This window comes from Oncorhynchus mykiss, chromosome 10 (assembly GCF_057628025.1).
Source record: "Oncorhynchus mykiss isolate SJ-2025 chromosome 10, ASM5762802v1, whole genome shotgun sequence".
NCBI lineage: Eukaryota > Metazoa > Chordata > Actinopteri > Salmoniformes > Salmonidae > Oncorhynchus > Oncorhynchus mykiss.
In genome coordinates, this window is record NC_143031.1 from 23,877,990 (window position 1) to 23,898,535 (window position 20,546).

The 20,546-nt window shown below is 43.5% G+C and overlaps 1 protein-coding gene across 8 annotated transcripts in view; it reads left to right on the forward strand.

Annotated features, from left to right (window-relative positions):
* LOC110533527 (protein turtle homolog B) overlaps positions 1–20,546 on the forward strand; it is a 192,222-nt gene that overhangs the window by 128,911 nt on the left and 42,765 nt on the right. For 5 of the 8 annotated variants that reach the window (XM_090186172.1, XM_090186171.1, XM_090186177.1 and 2 more), the window contains exons 8-14: positions 4,332–4,474; positions 5,590–5,730; positions 5,880–5,999; positions 6,891–7,041; positions 10,301–10,424; positions 17,617–17,792; positions 18,187–18,413. In XM_090186172.1, coding sequence (XP_090042298.1) covers positions 4,332–4,474; positions 5,590–5,730; positions 5,880–5,999; positions 6,891–7,041; positions 10,301–10,424; positions 17,617–17,792; positions 18,187–18,413 — 1,082 coding nt within the window. The remainder of the gene's footprint in view (positions 1–4,331; positions 4,475–5,589; positions 5,731–5,879; positions 6,000–6,890; positions 7,042–10,300; positions 10,425–17,616; positions 17,793–18,186; positions 18,414–20,546) is intronic. The other 3 variants (XM_090186178.1, XM_090186174.1, XM_090186176.1) reach the window with 1 other exon arrangement.

The following is a 20,546-nucleotide window of genomic DNA, read 5'->3' on the forward strand; positions in this document are numbered from 1 at the left end:
AGATTTTGCTTTATGTTTTGGATCATTGTCTTGTTGGAAGACAAATCTCCATCCCAGTCTCAGGTCTTTTGCAGACTCCTTCAGGTTTTCTTCCAGAATGGTCCTGTATTTGGCTCCATCCATCTTCCCATCAATTTTAACCATCTTCCCTGTCCCTGCTGAAGAAAAGCAGGCCCAAACCATGATGCTGCCACCACCATGTTTGACAGTGGGGATGGTGTGTTCAGCTGTGTTGCTTTTACGCCAAACATAACGTTTTGCATTGTTGCCAAAAAGTTCAATTTTGGTTTCATCTGACCAGAGCACCTTCTTCCACATGTTTGGTGTGTCTCCTAGGTGGCTTGTGGCAAACTTTAAACGACACTTTTTATGGATATCTTTAAGAAATGGCTTTCTTCTTGCCACTCTTCCATAAAGGCCAGATTTGTGCAATATACGACTGATTGTTGTCCTATGGACAGAGTCTCCCACCTCAGCTGTAGATCTCTGCAGTTCATCCAGAGTGATCATGGGCCTCTTGGCTGCATCTCTGATCAGTCTTCTCCTTGTATGAGCTGAGAGTTTAGAGGGACGGCCAGGTCTTGGTAGATTTGCAGTGGTCTGATACTCCTTCCATTTCAATATTATCGCTTGCACAGTGCTCCTTGGGATGTTTAAAGCTTGGGAAATTTTTCGTATCCAAATCCGGCTTTAAACTTCTTCACAACAGTATCTCGGACCTGCCTGGTGTGTTCCTTGTTCTTCATGATGCTCTCTACGCTTTTAACGGACCTCTGAGACTATCACAGTGCAGGTGCATTTATACGGAGACTTGATTACACACAGGTGGATTGTATTTATCATCTTTAGTCATTTAGGTCAAAATTGGATCATTCAGAGATCCTCACTGAACTTCTGGAGAGAGTTTGCACTGAAAGTAAAGGGGCTGAATAATTTTGCACGCCCAATTTTTCAGTTTTTGATTTGTTAAAAAAGTTTGAAATATCCAATAAATGTCGTTCCACTTCATGATTGTGTCCCACTTGTTGTTGATTCTTCACAAAAAAATACAGTTTTATATCTTTATGTTTGAAGCCTGAAATGTGGCAAAAGGTCGCAAAGTTCAAGGGGGCCGAATACTTTCGCAAGGCACTGTATCTCTCTACTATGCATGGGAATACTTTGGAACAGATTTCCAAAATAAAAATCACTCAAACAATTTATTTATTTATATAAAATCATGTCACCAGTTGGGGAACCCTGGTAACTTAGTTAAATAGAACCCCTCTCTCTCTCTCTCTCTATCCACTGCACTGTGTAATTGAGATTAATTGGAGGTTACACTGGTGTGTGGTCTCCGAGACAATTTCAGACCCCCCACCCCATATGCCAAGTGGGCATATTAGCCCTAACCGTGATCCCATTCAACCACTACACACACTGTGTCTCTATACCCAAACACACACATCATTCCCGGGAGCCCTGCTGGTTAGAATTGAAACAGTGACCTTGAAGTCACTCTTCTTCAAAGTCATTTGAGTCACTTTCACCAATGTTCTCCTCGCATTAAATGCTCTCTTTCTTTCATTTTCAGTCACACAGGCTTTGTGTTTGATCAGAAGTAATCAATATTACACGCAACCCACCTTTCACTCATGAGTTGTGACATTCAAAAACTCCAGCCCTGTCATTCCCCCGAGGTAAATCAGATGTATTGTAATCTAAATGAATGGAGGTGAGGATGAATGTTGCGCACCGGTAATACCCATCCACCACAGAGATGTGGCCCGTGTCGGTGGGTAGTGACTCGTCTGGGTAGCCAAGGCAACAGACATTTTGCAGTCCCCCGCTCTATCTCCTCCTACACAGCTCTAAATTAGATGTTTTTTTTTTCTCAGGGCCCAAGCAAGAGAAAACATTACCAATCATGAGGGAGGGAGGAAGCATTACACCATTGCTTTTAGACCAGACACTTTTTTGACACAGAGATAGAGGGAGCTTTTTTCTCTCAAGTAGTGACCACTACTTTTCCCAAAGCAAGTCACTGCTAGAGCCAGGATGCAGAGAGCGAGAGATTGCTAGCTATCTAGCGCTGTTCTATTTTTAGACTGGATGATATTCTTGTCTGCTCGGCTGCCACTGAGGTCTTTGTTGAGAGTTGGAGCTGAGTAGTAGTGGTATAGTGTGATAACTACTGGTTCTCCAGGGTTTTTAGGGTGGTAGGATGTAGATAGACTGAACTACCAGGATATGCTTTCTCTCTCCATCTCTTAATCTCTCTCTCGCTGTCTATTTTTATTTATTTAACCTTTATTTAACTAGGCAAGTCAATTAAGAACAAATTCTTATTTACAATGATGGCCTAGCAAGAGGCATCTGCAGCTTCCTGCGGGGACAGGGGCTGGGAATAAAAATACAATTATTCTCTCCATCTCTCTTTCTGTTTCTCCTCTCATCATCTCCTACCTCTCTGAATCCACATTGTCAACCTAATCTTTCTCGCTCTCTCCTTCTATCGCTCCTATTCTCTCTCTTCTCCCTCCTTGCCTTCCTTTCTGCCCCAGGAGAGCAGTACCATGGAAGCAGCCACACACACTCACATACAAACACACACACTCTAATGCTCACACTCACACATGCCACAACACACGCCGCACACACACACACACACAGACCAAATTTGTCCACCATCACCTGCTGTTTCGGTGCTGCGTGCGTATGACAGAACCAGAGAAAGCGAGGGAAAGGGAGAGTGAAAGAGAGAAGGAGGGGGGAGAGGTGACATCATACTCTGTGGAAACCCTCTCCTCTGCAGTGACGTCAGCTCCAGACGCCAGGCAGGCAGGGAAGCAGGCAGACAGGCAGCGTGGGCGATAGCGGCCCCAATAGACCACTGATGGCACTGCAGCACTACGACAAGATTACAGGCTGTGTGTGTGTGTGTGTGAGAGAGAGAGAGAGAGAGAGAGAGAGAGAGAGAGAGAGAGACAAAGAGAGATAAATACATGTGTGGATGTGAGTGTGTGTGTATGCTAGCTGTATCGAGAGTGGCACTGCCCCCCTCATCTTTCCTATAAATAGACTGTGGCACCTCGCCAAGCATTATGTTTTTTTTTCTAAACCGTTCCTGTCTGAGCTGCACCGGCCGTCGGACGGATATCCATTAGCTCTTTGTGGAGCGTGGCTTTGTGGCCATATGTACAGTGCTTTGAGCAGATGACAATGTCTGAATCTGCCATTAGGCCACAGATATTATCCATCAGAACCGACACAGCCTGAGACTTGTCCGGTAAAAGGTTAGATAACACAGAGGGAAAGAATGGGAAGTGCAGACAAGTTTTTTGGTTTGTGGGGTTGTCACTAGTTACCACAGCCACAAAGTCATAAACCTAGGCCATTTCTACAATGTATCTTCTTAAAACTTGATTTTAAACCGAACCCTAACCTTAACCACACTGCTAACCTTATGCCTAACCTTAAATGAAGACCAAAAAGCTCATTTTAGTTTTAATACATTCTTACGATCAAGCAATTTAATGTAAATCGAAATCTGTCACTATATAGGGCTTTTCACACACCTGAGCTGAACTGGGCCAAGCCAAACCAAGTTGGACTGAGCTGACCTGCTTACACAGCCACCAAAGTGTAAAAATATAGGGTATATGGTTCTTTGAAACGGCCCACTTTGACATAATTTTGCTAAGCACCCCTACTATTCTCCTGCTTCCGGGGTTGTTCAAAGTTAAAAGCTGGTGTATTGACTTTCAGTTCCAACTCCTCTTTCCTGCCGTCTATCCTTGTTGCCGGATAAAGTTAAATTAGCCGTGACTCCAGACAGACTGCCTCAGCCATGGAAGCCTCTGTCTGAATACTAAAGAGGACAGCCTTCTCTAAACTAATTTTTATCCACACATTGATTCCATTCTACATATGTGACTGTCACAGATTCTCCTTCCTTGTGAAATGAATTGACATACTAAAAACGTATTTCCCTGTTCACTACTCAGTGTTTACCCATCTACTCTAAACACACACACAACCTCCACATGAACAGCTACTGCTCTCAGACCAGCTGCTACAGAAGCACACCGTTTATCATGTTACGACAGCCCGTGTTATTTCTCCTGGCTCCTGCTGAAGTACTGGTCCCATAATCACTACCAAGATAATGTTTTAGTATGATATTTATCTTGTGACCTGGATGGTCTAGCTAGAGGTTACTGCCACTGCCTACACCATTGTATGTTTGACGGTGTCATCGTGGGTTCCAATCCAGCCCACTGCCTTTGTGACAAACTCTCTACTTTTCCCACCATCTCTCCTATGTCCAATAAAAACATTTCTCTTCCCAGACCCTGCCCGTGTCAAAGACATGCCACCTGCCATTTATGTGGCCATCGGCCTGCCAGGCTTCATCCGCTGCCCGGTGGACGCCAACCCGCCCGCCACGCTGGTCAAGTGGACCAAAGATGGCAACCCTCTCCGGATAGAGAAGGTGAGTCGAGGGTCGTATTCATTAGAGCACACCGGAGCAAAATGTTTTGCAATGGGTAAAAAAAAGTCCCTCTCTGTTTCAGTAGCTTTGCTTGCGTTTAGTTCCTAATTAATATGAGCCAAAACGTTCAGAGACAAATGTATTGTGTAGAACCAATATGATTATCTGTTAGGGAGGATAAGGGATGGTGTCAGTTCTATTTCTATCTGTAATGTTCAGAATATTTGACATCACTGAATACATAATCACTTGTGGACCGACGCATAGGATGGTATGTTATCGTAGCGTCTGTCAACAGACTGTGGGATGCGACGACTAATGAGGAACGTTGTTCCAATGCGCATATTCTTCGTCACTAACAATTTGGACAAATTACGATTTCGAATTTCGGAAGAGGGGACATTTGGGGCGTAGACGTTCCCAAAACCTCTATTTAGAGGGGTGGAGAATTTGCTAGTCTCATTAGTATCTTTTCTCATATATCGAACTCCCCCAGAACTTCATTGAGCATCTGACGCAATTACAGAATATTTTAGTTCTGGGTTTCTGAGATAACTGAATACAGCCCAGTTAAGTAGGGTGAAGACACTGATCTAAAGTCAGTTTTGTGTTTTCCCCTAATGGTTAAGTTTAGGGCTAAGGGGTAAGCTGACAGTGCCTAGAAGGGCAACATCTACCCGGCTTGGGGATGGCAGACTGGGAAATCCCCTCAAGCTTTGAACTGCAACAAAGGTGATGAACTGAGCTAACTGCAGGGCTACTTTAGTGGGTAATTTCTACACTTCACATGTGCATTAAACTAGTGACTAAGTTTCCTAGTTTCAGGCTTCTAAAGGTGGATAAATTGTTGTATATATCCTAGACAAAATCTAGCTGTTACTTTGCTGTTTCCTTTCACTACTTCTTGACATTGCCTTCAGTCCCCTTTGATTCAGAACTTTTAACTATTGAGAACAATGGGGAGAACGAGCGTACCTCTCACCTTCTATTCCATCGGGCAGCCACAGTCTTCTCAGCTCCTCTTTGCAGGATGATGGGATAGTGATGTGCCACTGGTGAGCTCAGCCATACAAACATTGCGATGTTATAGTGTTAGCCTATCTTTGTTCCCTCAGTACCCTGGTTGGAGCCAAATGGAGGACGGGAGCATCCGCGTGACTGAGGTGACGGATGACTCTCTGGGCACCTACACCTGCATGCCTTACAACGCCCTGGGCTCTGAGGGTTGGTCCGATCCCACTCCCCTGGTGCTAAAGGTATGCAGGCTGATGCTAACGCTAATTAGTGTAGCATACTAGTTAGCATAGCAGTGATTATGCATTTTCTATAAGAAGACTAGCATGCTGCAAGTTAGCCTAGCGACTACACCCAGGCTCAGGCCTAATCTCACACTTTCTCTGGGCAGGATCCCCCCAAGTTCTCGATTGTTCCCGGAGGGGAGTACAGGCAGGAGGCTGGGAGAGAACTGGTCATCCCCTGTGCGGCTGAGGGAGAATTTCCCTATCCCAACATCACATGGAGGAAGGTAAACAACCCCCACCACCACCCAAAGCACTCATGTTGTGGCCTGGTCTATTACTTTATAATAGAACAGAGCTACAGCTCCTCTTCTCTATCCTTTCACTCTAAAGTTCTGGGTATTGGGTAGCATGTTGCTGTACACTCACACAATATATTTGGCATTGAGAGTTAATGGTAACAAAGCTACTCGGTGTCACTAATTCCCCAAGTGATGTTAGGTGACCATTATTGAGTAATGATGAGGGGTGGTTATTACTACCATAAGCCCCCCCCCCCCTCCCCCCCATTGTGTTTACTTCCTACGATTGTTGATATTGGAGTCATCTTCTTTTCCATCTTTGCCAAAATAAGGAGATGAGATTGCAATCAAACTGGCTCCTAGAAATCCCAATGTTTTAATTGCATTTTAATGGTGGCATTATCAGTTGAAACAAACTCATTAGCATTAACCTTAAATTGGCTCTTGATTACGGAGCTTCTTAATCTCTCCGGTTGAAAACAATGTGATTTGCAGTTGTTTGTCTCCCCTTACCGTTGTGATGCCGATGCCGAACATTTTAGTTATATGAATAGCTGAGGAAGGATGAGTCTCTTACAACAGTGACAGTGACTGAGGAAGGAGAATTTTTTAAAGGTGTTAGTCTTTCTGTTTGCCTGTCTGTCTGTCTACTAATCTACTTGTCTGTTTGTGTGTGTCACTGTTTGTCTGTCTTCCTTTTTTTCTATCCGTCTTCTGTTCTCTGTCAGTCTGTCTTTCTATGTGTCTGTCTACTAATCTACTGTCTGTCTGGAAGCTATGTGGGTGGACGATAATGTCCTTTCTTGCCAGGACCAGTACAGTATGTGGTGTTCTGTGAGATGTGTGACTCAACCTTCTTCTCCTCTCCCTTTTTAGGTATGGAAGCCCAGCAAAAGCAAGCACAATGTCCTCCCCTCAGGTACCTTACAGTTCAAGTCCCTAAGCAAGGAGGACCATGGGGAGTGGGAGTGTGTGGCCACCAACGTCGCCACGAGCATCACTGCCAGCACACACCTCCTAGTTATTGGTACGAGCCACTCTGCCGCACACAGGAACAGGCATAGGCACACGCATACAAACACATCAGATCTGGGTTCAAATACGTGCAGATTTGATTATTTGTTATTAAAATATTTATTTTAAAATCTTGTGGCCTGAATCAACTACTTCTATTGGAAGTATTTAAGTATTTTCAAATACTTTCCTATAAATAGCCTGGTTCTATACTTATAGATACTTAAATACTTATTTCAAAATACATGATTTCAAATACCAAACATACCTGGTTCAAATGCATGGGAGTATTTAAATATTTTATATACAGTATACTGTGTATTTGAGTATTTTCAAATATTTTTCAAGTGTATTTACGAAATCATTCCAATATTCAACTGCTTGGTTTTTCAAATAAAAAATATCCAAATACTTAATATCCAAATGTCTTTGAACCCAGTAGTATTTTAACACAGGTCTGAGACACACACAGAGAGTTCAGTTTGACATTTATAAATTACAAGCCTTATCACCATTCACGTGGGCCCTGTTTGAAAATGTCAAGAAGTCCTCAAAGTTATCCCTGCTCTAACACGATTGGACAGGTGAAAGCAAGGGCAACCAAATCAATAGGATGAACGACCAGCCAGCTTGGGTAGCAACCCTAGATTTGGGTCGGGGCTATATCTTGTGGAAGGATGAAATAGTATGAAAATATGTCAATTATTATTTGAATATGTTTGTAACCCGTTGTATAAAAGTGATGTTTAGAGGATATATTGGCACGGTTTGCCGGCCCTCCACTTTGTCTCGGGACTGGCAACACCCATGCCAATATATCATCCAAACACTGGTTTCTCAGGCATTATCACTTAAATAGACTAATAAGAGAGTTCCAAACCTCTCTGCCAATAACAGCTAGTTTTCAGGTTACATATCCCTCGCATTATGGTCCTTCAATAAGGCCCCTCACTCAGACTACTCCCAGACCGTCCTATCAAAACTATTGCTTGAGAAATAGTTTTTGGCTTATTTTTATGGAAAACTATTACAGTAAGGTACTTTATTGATAAATGATTTGATATTGAGATAAAAACGGCTGCAATGGGCCTTTTAACACCATGGCGAGTCAATCCAGTTAAATTCAAATCTACAATATAACTAGTCTAGTAGAAGTAGTCCAATACTAGAACATCACGTCCAAAGGTAACCAATCTGAAATACAAATGTTCATTATCTGTTGCAAAACCGTTGCATGCCTTAATGATTACGACCCTTGTGTGCTCTGAAAGGGTAGTGAAGAGAGGCAGGGCTTTGCAGAGCGGCAGTGATGGCGGCATCCAAGAGTCAACCACTGACAATTTTCCAAAGCTCGACGTGTCAGCCAAAGCACCTGGGGGACATGTGCAAAGAGCAATTTGCAAGGTCAACGACGTGGCACGCCAATATCCGCAAATCACAAATGAGCAAATTGAGCTCGCCGCATTAGGGAAGTAGACACAGAGATTGTTTCCAATGCTGAAAACTCTAGTTTGTCTGCTAAATAAAGACAACCGATAGATTAACTGTCACTTGTTGTGTCTAGGCCATCCAATTACTAATGATGCCTTTTTGGAACAGTCTTAGTGTTCCTAGCTGCAGCTGGCTATGTAGAAAGACCACTCAGTCTTCAGTTAGCTGGCCACTGATATTGCCTGTGTGGAGGTTGTTGTGCATAGGTGCTAGAGTTACAGATGGGGTAATCAGGCCACTGTTTCTTTAGCATTCTTGCATTCAATGGTCAAGCAACAGTAAATAGCACAATTCGAAGATGTTCAATAGGCCAATGAAATACGTTTTCATGTATTTGGTGGGTGATTAGATTATGGCCTAATCATTCCTCTCCTTTACCTTTCAGCACATTTTCGTGTATAATTAGTAGGGAATATTTTGTACTTTTGTTCGAACATGGCTAGAGATTTCTGAAATCGTCTACTGCATACACAACATAGCAGGACTGCTATAAGACATTCTGACGTTCTACGGTTACAAGGTCAACCAATTAAGATACATTCTCCTCCATTTTCTTGGACAGCAGAAAGGCTTCCTGGCACAGGAGGTTGGTGGTTCCTTAATTGGGGAGGAAAGGCTCATGGTAATGACTGGAGCGGAATTAATGGAATGGTATCAAATATATCAAACACATGGAAACCAGCCATTATTATGAGCTGTTCTCCCCTCAGCAGCCTTCACTGCTTCCTGGGTAATTTGTCTGCCTTTCAACCCCTACATCCTTTTGTCTGCTGAAACGTTTTGGTGCTAACATCTGGTGTCATTACGAAGTGACATGACCATACGAGGTCACACCTGTTATGACAGATGCTGATGTGTGATTGAAGGATGAAAGGGAAGAGGGTTTTAATTATTTTTCAAGTCTGACCTCACTGGTGACCATTTTAAGATGTTATTAAAGTATATCTGGACTTGGAATGGGGCAAACCCGAGCCAACTTGTCATGTAGGGATAATCTAGTGAGCCATAACCAATCCAGCTAGCTAGCTTGTCAGTCACAAGAGACTACATAGGAATGACTGTAGTTACAGTACATGGCTACAGTATATTATTGTCTCACTATGAAATTATATAATCTCCCAAGTTCTGCCAAGAGTCACCTGTATGGAGGTGTAGAGAAGTTGGCAGCACACACGTACACACACACACAAACACACACACACACACGTACACGCACTTACACACTCAGTATGGCTCTGATCAGGTCCAGCTGGCTCACAGGCCTAAGCTTGTTCTTTGCATAACCACTCAGAGGCCTAATTACACAACCACTCAGAGGCCTATCACCTGACTGTAGTCTTTACACAACCACTCAGAGGCCGACCACCTGACTGTAGTCTTTACACAACCACTCAGAGGCCATCCACATGACTGTAATCTTTACACAACCACTCAGAGGCCTACCACCTGAAGGTAGTCTTTACACAACCACTCAGAGGCCTACCACCTGACTAGTCTTTACACAATCACATAAAGCCTACACATATCAGAAAGAGCTGACTTCCTTCCAGGCCAACTCAACTGTGTGTGTGTGTGTGTGTGTGTGTGTGTGTGTGTGTGTGTGTGTGTGTGTGTGTGTGTGTGTGTGTGTGTGTGTGTGTGTGTGTGTGTGTGTGTGTGTGTGTGTGTGTGTGTGTGTGATTTAAGTATGTGTGTGTGTGGTTTATGATTCATGTTTCATTCTCTTTCTCTCCCACCCGCCTCACTACCGCCACTCTCTACTTGACTCCTCCCCTCCCCAGGCACAAGCCCCCACGCCCCGGCCAACGTCCATGCGGCGGTCTCCACCACCTGGGCCAACGTGTCATGGGAGGCTGGCTACGACGGCGGCTTTGAGCAGACATTATCAGTCTGGTATGGCCATGTGTGAGTCATCCCAGCATGCTTTGCTTCCTGCTTCTTCTTTCTTCAAACTTTTTTCCCTCTAAGGCTACGTCCCGATTCTCTACCCTTCTCACTCCAGGCAATGCTTCCACACCAATACAGTGCTTTGAAGTAGATGACAGGGAGAGGAGAAGTGCACAGGTCTTGAAAAGGGTGGAAAATCGGGATGTAGCCCAACAGTTTTTGGGGAAACCAAGCTCCTCTCTGCCCCCTTCTGCTGCTCTTCTGCCTAGGGGAGGCTGCTTCACCTTGGCTGGGGAAGAGGGGGGCTAGATGGGGTAGTGGGGGGGAAGTTGCCCCTTGACACTATCAAGTTCAGTCAAGTTCAGTCTCACGTTTTAAGTTTCAGGTTTGGGGAGGGGTAGGCTGTTCCTAGACCTGTGCCTTAAAAAAGGTCAACTGTTACCCAGAGCGGATGGGAAGGAGTGGGGATAATACGAGAGAGAGGGGACGACTTAGCGTAACATGCCGTTCAAGTCATCCCAAGTCAACTCCAATAAGTTTGGATTGAGACAAGCACAAAATGCCTAATTCAAGCTATTTAAGACACCAAATTACTAATATTTTCAGTTGACTGTCATGGAAATGTGCTGTAGCTACACACCGATGTTCAGAACGGGGCAAACATAGTACGGGAAACCGTATCAACAATAGTTTGACTTTATCACCAATCCTTTTCACCCATTGATTCCTCAAATGGTATTCACCAGATAATCATGCTTATAACATCTACAAGCTCAATTCCTAGCGTCACTACAAAAGTACATTATCACCAAGCAGCTTACTAAGTACTACTGGGCCTGTATTGATAAAGCGTCTCAGAGTAGAAGTGCGGATCTAGGATCCGTTTTGCCTTTCAGATTATAATAAATAAGCTTACATGGACAGCGGGGACCTGATCCTAGATCAGCACTCTGAGATGCTTTGTGAATACTGACCCTGAAGCAGCATCCACTGAGCTCCTTATAGATCACCACCACTTCACTCACAGTCCACAGCAGACCAGACCAGTCCAAACCAGACCAGCGTAGACCAATCCAGACCAGTCCAAACCAGACCTGACCAAACCAGTCCAAACCAGACCTGACCAGTCCAGACCAACCCAGTCCAAACCAGACCTGCCCAGGACATTCTGCACTGTCATCAGCTCGTTCTCCTACTCCCAAACAGACACACAGCAAATGGGCTTGCCCCTTACTTAACGACCACAGATAAAAACCAGCGAGAAGAACTGTCAGACTGTTACGATCCCTAGATGGGGGAGTTGTTATTAAAAGTGAATATGAAGTATCATATTAAGAAACGAGGAGAACAATTAGCGAGAAGCGTACTGGGCAATTAGCGCGTGCTTTAAGTACTGTGATCCTCTAAAAAAGTTATCATATATTCATGTGCTATTGTCACGAACCGGCTCAAAGCCCTAACAAAAGGGAGACAGTGTGGAGATAAGGAGTAACAAAATAAATATTTATTAAATAAAGTAAACTAAGTACAATATACAATGGTGTGTGTTATCAGTAATCAGTAGTGTAAGTCGGAGGCTCCGTCGCGCCCTCCCCCGTCGACTTCTGAGGCTCCGTCACGCCCTCCCCCGTCGACTTCTGAGGACACTTACCATGTCAAGTAGTTTTTATTAATAGAAGTGGTTAGTAACTTAAGTTCATTAATATGCCTGTGCTTCACATTAAACAAGGTTTTTACAATATCACATATCCATTGTGCTAGTACTGAGATGCATCACATTTAGTGGAAATATTTTGCAATCAATTCATCAAACTATTTGAATGTTTATTTTCTGCCTGAAAGGGAACTCGTGAGATGACTGATTCCTTTAGAAATGCTGTATTTTAGTTCCTATATTAGCAGCAGGCAAGGTGTGCCATCGGATCTGTTTACAACACACTGGAATTACTGACACAAATCTTCATGACATCATCTGGCCTCGATCGTCATCAACAACACAACTGTCAGTTCATTACACCACAATACTAGATATTCAAGAGTTAGCTGATCACACACAAAACAATGCTGATCACTCAAAGGTTTCTGTTTTGCCAAGCAAGAGTAAACAGAGCTTCTCCTCCACGCTATCCAACCAACTGGCCCCCTTTACCCTCTCTCTCTCTTTCTGTCTCTCTCTCCCTCTCTCACTCTTTCTCTCACACTCTTTCACTCTCTCTCGGCTAGTGCCTAGCCCCCGCTGCTCTTAACTCTATAGAATTTTCTATAAAGAGCTGTAGTATCATTGTTTTTTGTATGTTTGTTTGTTTGATTATGTTTCAGGTGTGAAGGACAGAAACAGCAGCTCATATTAATTTGAAGCGTTGATCGGGAAAATGTTGTCCACAAATGTGCCACAAACCCAGTGTATACTAGCCTCATATAACATTGTGTATTCTAACTCTGTATCAGGTGAAGAGGCTGTTATAACAGGTCGTAACCCTATGTATTATGTAGGTAGACCCATAGGCCCAGACAACCAATTCTGACCCCATGTCAGGACATTAGGTGATTATAGCAGGTGGTAAGCCCCATTTATAGCTCTATGTTCTGGATGCAGTCCGTCATTGAATCTAACGATCCTGTCTGATCTCTTTAGTTGGCCCACTTTAACACCTTAAGTCAGGTCACTATGGCGTTATAACAAGTCTCAAGCCCCATATAGCTATCTCCTCTCCAGAGTGTTAAAACATGGTGGTGTGTGAGACTGCCAGGTTGCTGGGTGATGCTGACATTGGACTGCATCCCAAATGGCACCCAATTCCCCATATAGTACACTACTTCTGACCAGGGTGACCAGGGTGCGCATGCGTTGTGTCTTTTAGCATCAGATAGGGAGCTGATTTTGGAGGACAGTGCCAGTATGCAGGCAGCACGGTTAAAAAGCTAAAAGTTAAAAAGCTTCTGCCGGTCGGGAGATTAAGACCAACGCTTCTCAAGACCAACGCATCTCCTCTAGCAAACATGCTTGGCAGGCCTCCACCGTGATGCGTTTACACACACGTGCACTTGCACACACACACACACACACAGTCGTACACACACTGTTGTAGAACACAGACACAGACGCACGCATTCGTGTGCACACACACACTGATAAGATTTAATGTGTATTGCCACAAACTTCAACGTGTACACACTTATGTGCTCACGCAGACACCCATACACACACTTGCATGCATGAACTCACACGTACTGGTACATGTGTGTGATTGACCTGTTATCGACCTGATGGTTTAGTTCCACTCACCTACCTTAGATGACAGATTAACTCGCTGAGCTAAATGTTAGCCTCAGTCAACAATAACAAACAAACATGGTATGCTAAAGCATTATCACACATTAACGCCCGCACACACACACAGGCTCCACACAGAAGTTCCATCTCCTCCTGAGTATTTCTGAGTATCATTATCAGCAGTCTAGCCGTAGTGCTTGGAAGACGGCTTTTGATAAAGTGAAAAAACTAACTTTTTCCCCAGACACCACTCGCAAGTCCTTTTCAATTAAATGACTCGCAAGTCCTTTTCAATTAAATGACTTGTGAAAATGTATACAGGATGTAACGGAATTGTCTTAAACTCAAATGTAATAAATATTCATAGTACCCTGAATAGTACTGCCCCACTTATTGAAATCACCCCCCAAAATAAAAAATGAATTAGCCTCACTGGAAAGGACGTACGGTCTTTACTGGTCTCATGTGCTAAGCAAAAATGGGACCGCCCCCAAACAGCCCCCCGCGACCACATTACAAACACACCAACAGACTAGCCACCATATCCTATTACAATGACTGACACCATATCCTATTACAATGACTGCCACCATATGATTTACTCACTGACTGCCAGTACATTATGGACACACTGACAGGCTAGCCACCATATCCTATTACAATGACTGCCACCATATGATTTACTCACTGACAGCCAGTACATTATGGACACACTGACAGGCTAGCCACCATATCCTATTACAATGACTGCCACCATATGATTTACTCACTGACAGCCAGTACATTATGGACACACAGACAGGCTAGCCACCATATCCTATTACAATGACTGCCACCATATGATTTACTCACTGACAGCCAGTACATTATGGACACACTGACAGGCTAGCCACCATATCCTATTACAATGACTGCCACCATATGATTTACTCACTGACAGCCAGTACATTATGGACACACTGACAGGCTAGCCACCATATCCTATTACAATGACTGCCACCATATGATTTACTCACTGACAGCCAGTACATTATGGACACACTGACAGACTAGCCACCATATCCTATTACAATGACTGCCACCATATGATTTACTCACTGACTGCCAGTACATTATGGACACACTGACAGGCTAGCCACCATATCATATTACAATGACTGCCACCATATGATTTACTCACTGACAGCCAATACATTATGGACACACTGACAGGCTAGCCACCATATCCTATTACAATGACTGCCACCATATGATTTACTCACTGACTGCCAGTACATTATGGACACACTGACAGGCTAGCCACCATATCATATTACAATGACTGCCACCATATGATTTACTCACTGACAGCCAGTACATTATGGACACACTGACAGGCAGTGCACCGTGATATACAAACTGACAATGAAAATATTCATTTCATACGGTAATATACTCACTGACAACAAGCATAATGTACACAACCATAACAGACAACGAAGCACAATAAACCCACTGACGGTGAAGTAATATATACACCCTCATAGTGAACGCATCATAATATACACGCACTCATAGTGAATGCATCATAAAATACACAACTTCACAGTGAATGCATCATAATATACACACCCTCATAGTGAACGCATCATAATATACACGCACTCATAGTGAATGCATCATAACATACACACCCTCATAGGGAATGCATCATAATATACACACACTCATAGTGAACGCATCATAATATACACGCACTCATAGTGAATGCATCATAATATACACGCACTCATAGTGAACGCATCATAATATACACACCCTCATAGTGAACGCATCATAATATACACGCACTCATAGTGAATGCATCATAATATACACTCACTCATAGTGAATGCATCATAATATACACGCACTCATAGTGAACGCATCATAATATACACACCCTCATAGTGAACGCATCATAATATACACGCACTCATAGTGAATGCATCATAATATACACAACTTCACAGTGAATGCATCATAATATACACGCACTCATAGTGAATGCATCATAATATACACACCCTCATAGTGAATGCATCATAATATACACACACTCATAGTGAATGCATCATAATATACACACCCTCACAGGGAATGCATCATAATATACACGCACTCATAGTGAATGCATCATAATATACACACCCTCATAGTGAATGCATCATAATATACACGCACTCATAGTGAATGCATCATAATATACACAACTTCACAGTGAATGCATCATAATATACACGCACTCATAGTGAATGCATCATAATATACACACCCTCATAGTGAATGCATCATAACATACACACCCTCATAGTGAATGCATCATCATATACACACCCTAATAGTGAATGCATCATAATATGCACACCCTCATAGTGAATGCATCATAATATACATACCCTCATAGTGAATACATCATAATATACACACCCTCATAGTGAATGCATCATCATATACACACCCTCATAGTGAATACATCATAATATACACACCCTCATAGTGAATGCATTATAATATACACACCCTTATAGTGAACGCATCATAATATACACACCCTCATAGTGAAGGCATTATAATATACACACCCTTATAGTGAATGCATCATAACATACACACCCTCATAGGGAATGCATCATAATATACACACCCTCATAGTAAACGCATCATAATATACACACCCTCATAGTGAACGCATCATAATATACACACCCTCATAGTGAATGCATCATAATATACACACCCTCATAGTGAATGCATCATAATATACACACCCTCATAGTGAATGCATCATAATATACACACCATCATAGTGAATGCATCATAATATACACACCCTCATAGTGAATTCATCATAATATACACACCCTAATAGTGAATGCATCATAATATACACACCCTCATAGTGAATGCTTCATAATATACACACCCTCATAGTGAATGCATCATAATATACACACGACAGCTATCATGTCACTTAACATACGCACAATGGCCAAGACCTGAGAGTCACTAGATGCCCCCTAGGATGGCGTAATGATTTCCCGGGATTGGGAAAGTTGGGAACACCGTCTGCGCGTGGCATTTGCTGTAAATCACAGAGAGACGTTTTGACCGTCAGCACAAAGTAAGCACATTGTGATTTATCACAGTCCCTAACCCCCAGCCTCTATCATGTACACCATCATGCAGCTTATACATGCATGTCTGTTAGGGAGAGTTATGCCTATATATTACATGACACAATGACATCGTATACGAGGATCATGACTCACCCCTCAGGTTGATATACATGTTGGTGTATAGTGTTATCTTTCTGAACCCTGTTTATAGTGAGATAAACCCACGGTCCCACAGTGGTCTCATACATTGCTATCTATTTAGGACTACACTATGTTACATTACGAATGGAGACTAATGCCATGCATACTCACTGGAAAGTAGAAGAACTCATTTACCCATATGACTTTTTCAGGGAGATCTGTTGCAGTGAAAGTCAGAAAAGTGGTGTTGAATCTAACGCATGGTCCATCTTTAGCTTCAATGGGAATTTGCACGGCTGAGCGCAGCATGGGCTTACCACCATCAACTGTATTACTGTGTGAAATTATTTGACTGAAATACTGTGAAATGACATTCTGTAAATGAAATGTTCTAACAAATTATCTTACTGAAATGAAACAGACACAATGACACCACTGACTGCAACTGCAATGAAGTGTCACTGAAATGTCATTCCAGAAATCCTGTTACTGAACTGGACAAAATATTTTTACAGAACTGACAGGATAGAATTGACCATTACTGAAATTACAGAGTGCATTGACTAAGTCTCGGCCCTCTCCATATCCACTCCTATGTGTATTTCCCTCATCCCCCTCTCCCATGCCTGTTCTCCTATCGTCCCCCTCCACCTTGCAGGGTTAAGAGGGAGCAGCTGGGCCCACATGATTGGCTGTCTATAGCCGTGCCTTCTGGCCAGACATGGCTGGTAGTACCCGGCCTGGAGCCCCAGACTGCCTACCAGTTCAGTGTCCTTGCACATAACAAGCTGGGCACGGGCCCCTTCAGCGAGGTCATCACTGTGAACACACTAGGTGGGTATTACGGTATTCACCTCTGACCTACAGTATATGACCTAAGAGAGTGAGGCAAGAGTGACCTTACCTGGCGGGAACACAACAGAACTGTGTGTTGTAAGTACATGATGGCAGCAAGGGAAAAGTTGTGATGGTAATTAATTGAATGATGTGTGGTTTTGTTGTTAATAGTGATGTAGACAGTGGTGTTGTGGCAGCAGCTATAGTAGCAATGTGTTGTGGTTTAAAAGTTGCTCATCGACTTTCTAAAGAACTTGTACCAACAATTGCAGTTACACTGCTACTGCATTTGAAATACAGCTCTCTAACCTCTCTGTCTCTCTTTCTCTTTCCAACTCTCCATCTCTCCCCCTCTATCTCTCTCTCTCTCTCCCTTTTTCTCTCCGTCCAGTTTTTCCTATAAGTATACCTGAACCCCTGGTGCTGCTTACCCCACCACGATGCCTCATAGCCAATCGGACGCAGCAGGGCGTCTTGCTCATGTGGATCCCGCCGGCCAACCACACAGCTCCGATCGAGCGCTACGTCATGGAGTTCCGCCTAGGGGAGAGGTGGGATGTCCTGGACGATGCCATCCCCGCTGGAGAGACAGACCTGCTAGCCAGAGACCTCATTCAGGTAGCTTACTGTATAAACACTCTTTCATACAGAATGACGGGTGGCCAGTTATCCGCATGGCTGGTGTGGGCGCATGCTTTAATTCCAGCCAAGCTCATTAACACACTGATCCAACACTATGGATGAGCACTACTCATTAACACTACTATTAACACATTCATCCAACACTATGGTTATGACTACACGACATGACCAAAAGTATGTGGACAAATGTTCGTCGAACACCTCATTCCAAAATCATGGGCATTAATATGGAGTTGGTCCCCTCTTCTGGGAACGCTTTCCACTAGATGTTGGAACATTTCTGCAGGGACTTGCTTCCATTCAGCCACAAGAGCATTAGTGAGGTCAGGCACTGATTTTGGGCAATTAGGCCTGGCTCGCAGTCGGCGTTCCAATTCATCCCAAAGATGTTCAATGGTGTTAAGGTCAGGGCTCTGTGCAGGACAGTCAAGTCCTTCCACACCAATTCCGACAAACCATTTCTGTATGGGACCTCGCTTTGTGCACAGGGGCATTGTCATGCTGAAACAGCAAAGGGTCTTCACCAAACTGTAGCCACAAAGTTGGAAGCACAGAATCATCTACAATGTCATTGTATGCTGTAGCGTTAGGATTTCCCTTCACTGCGAGGTTGGCACTATGTTGGTACTATGCATTCGGGCAGGTAGGGTTCTTTTGGCATCCGCCGAACACAGATTTGTCTATCGGACTGCCAGATGGTGAAGCATGATTCATCACTCCAGAGAACATGTTTCCACTGCTCCAGACTCCAATGGTGGTGAGCTTTACACCACTCCTCCTGACGCTTGGCATTGTGCATGGTGATCTTAGGATTGTGTGCAGCTGCTCGGCCATAGAAACCCATTTCATGAAGCTCCCGACGAACAGTTATTGTGATGACATTGCTTCCAGAGGAAGTTTGGAACGCAGTAGTGAGTATTGCAACCGAAGACAGTCGATTCTTACAGGCTACGCATTTCAGCACTCGCCGGGCCTGTTCTGTGAGCTTGTGTGGCCTACCACTTGGGAGCTGAGCTGTTGTTGCTCCTAGACGTTTCCACTTCACAATAACAGCACTTGCAGTTGACCGGAGCAGCTCCAGCAGGGCAGAAATGTGACAAACGGAAAGGTGGCATCTTATGACGGTGCCATGTTGAAAGTGACTGAGCTCCAGTAAGGCCATTCTACTCCCAATGTTTGTCTATGGAGATTGCATGGCGGTGTGTTCGATTTTATACCCCTGTCAGCAACGGATGTGGCTGAAATAGCCGAATCCACTCATTTGATGGGGTGTCCACATACTTTTGTATATATAGTGTATGATGATTGGGGATGGGAGTCAGTTGTGTTTTTAAAAAATGTGTTCTTCAAAGGACCAACTATATAATGTTAAACTGAGTGTACAAAACATTAGGAGCATCTGCTCTTTCCATGACATAGACTGACCAGGTGAAGCTATGATCCCTTATTGAGGTTACCTGTTAAATCCACTTCAATCAGTGTAGATAAAGGGGAGGAGACAGGTTAAAGAAGGATGTTTAAGCCTCGAGACAATTGAGACATGGATTGTGTATGTGTACCATTCAGAAGGGGAATGGGCAAGGCAAAATAATTAAGTGCCTTTTGAACAGGGTATGTTAGTAGATGCCATGCGCAACGCTGCTTGGTTTTCATGCTCAACAGTTTCCCGTGTGTGTCATGAATGGTCCACCACCCAACAGACATCCAGTCAACTTGACACAACTGTAGGAAGCATTGGAGTCAACATGGGCCAGCATCCCTGTGGAACGCTTTCAACCCCTTGTAGAGTCCATGCCCCAAAAAATGTAGCCTGTTCTAAGGGCAAAATGGGGTGCAACTCAATATTAGGAAGTTGTTCCTAATGTTTTGAATGCTCAGTGTATATGAAAATTACTTTTTTATCTTCCTTGTCAGCCCAAGCCTATCTGATATTTCAAAGAAGTCATAAAACATTTTAGGATGCTTTTCAAATAGTACCAAATTCCCTATTCCCCCATAGGGCTCTTGTTAAAATAAGTGCACTGTATAGAGTTTAGGGTGCCATTTGGAATGCATGCTTAGTCTCACATAAGTACACCATCTGGGGAGAGTGATGTGTTAAAGTATAGA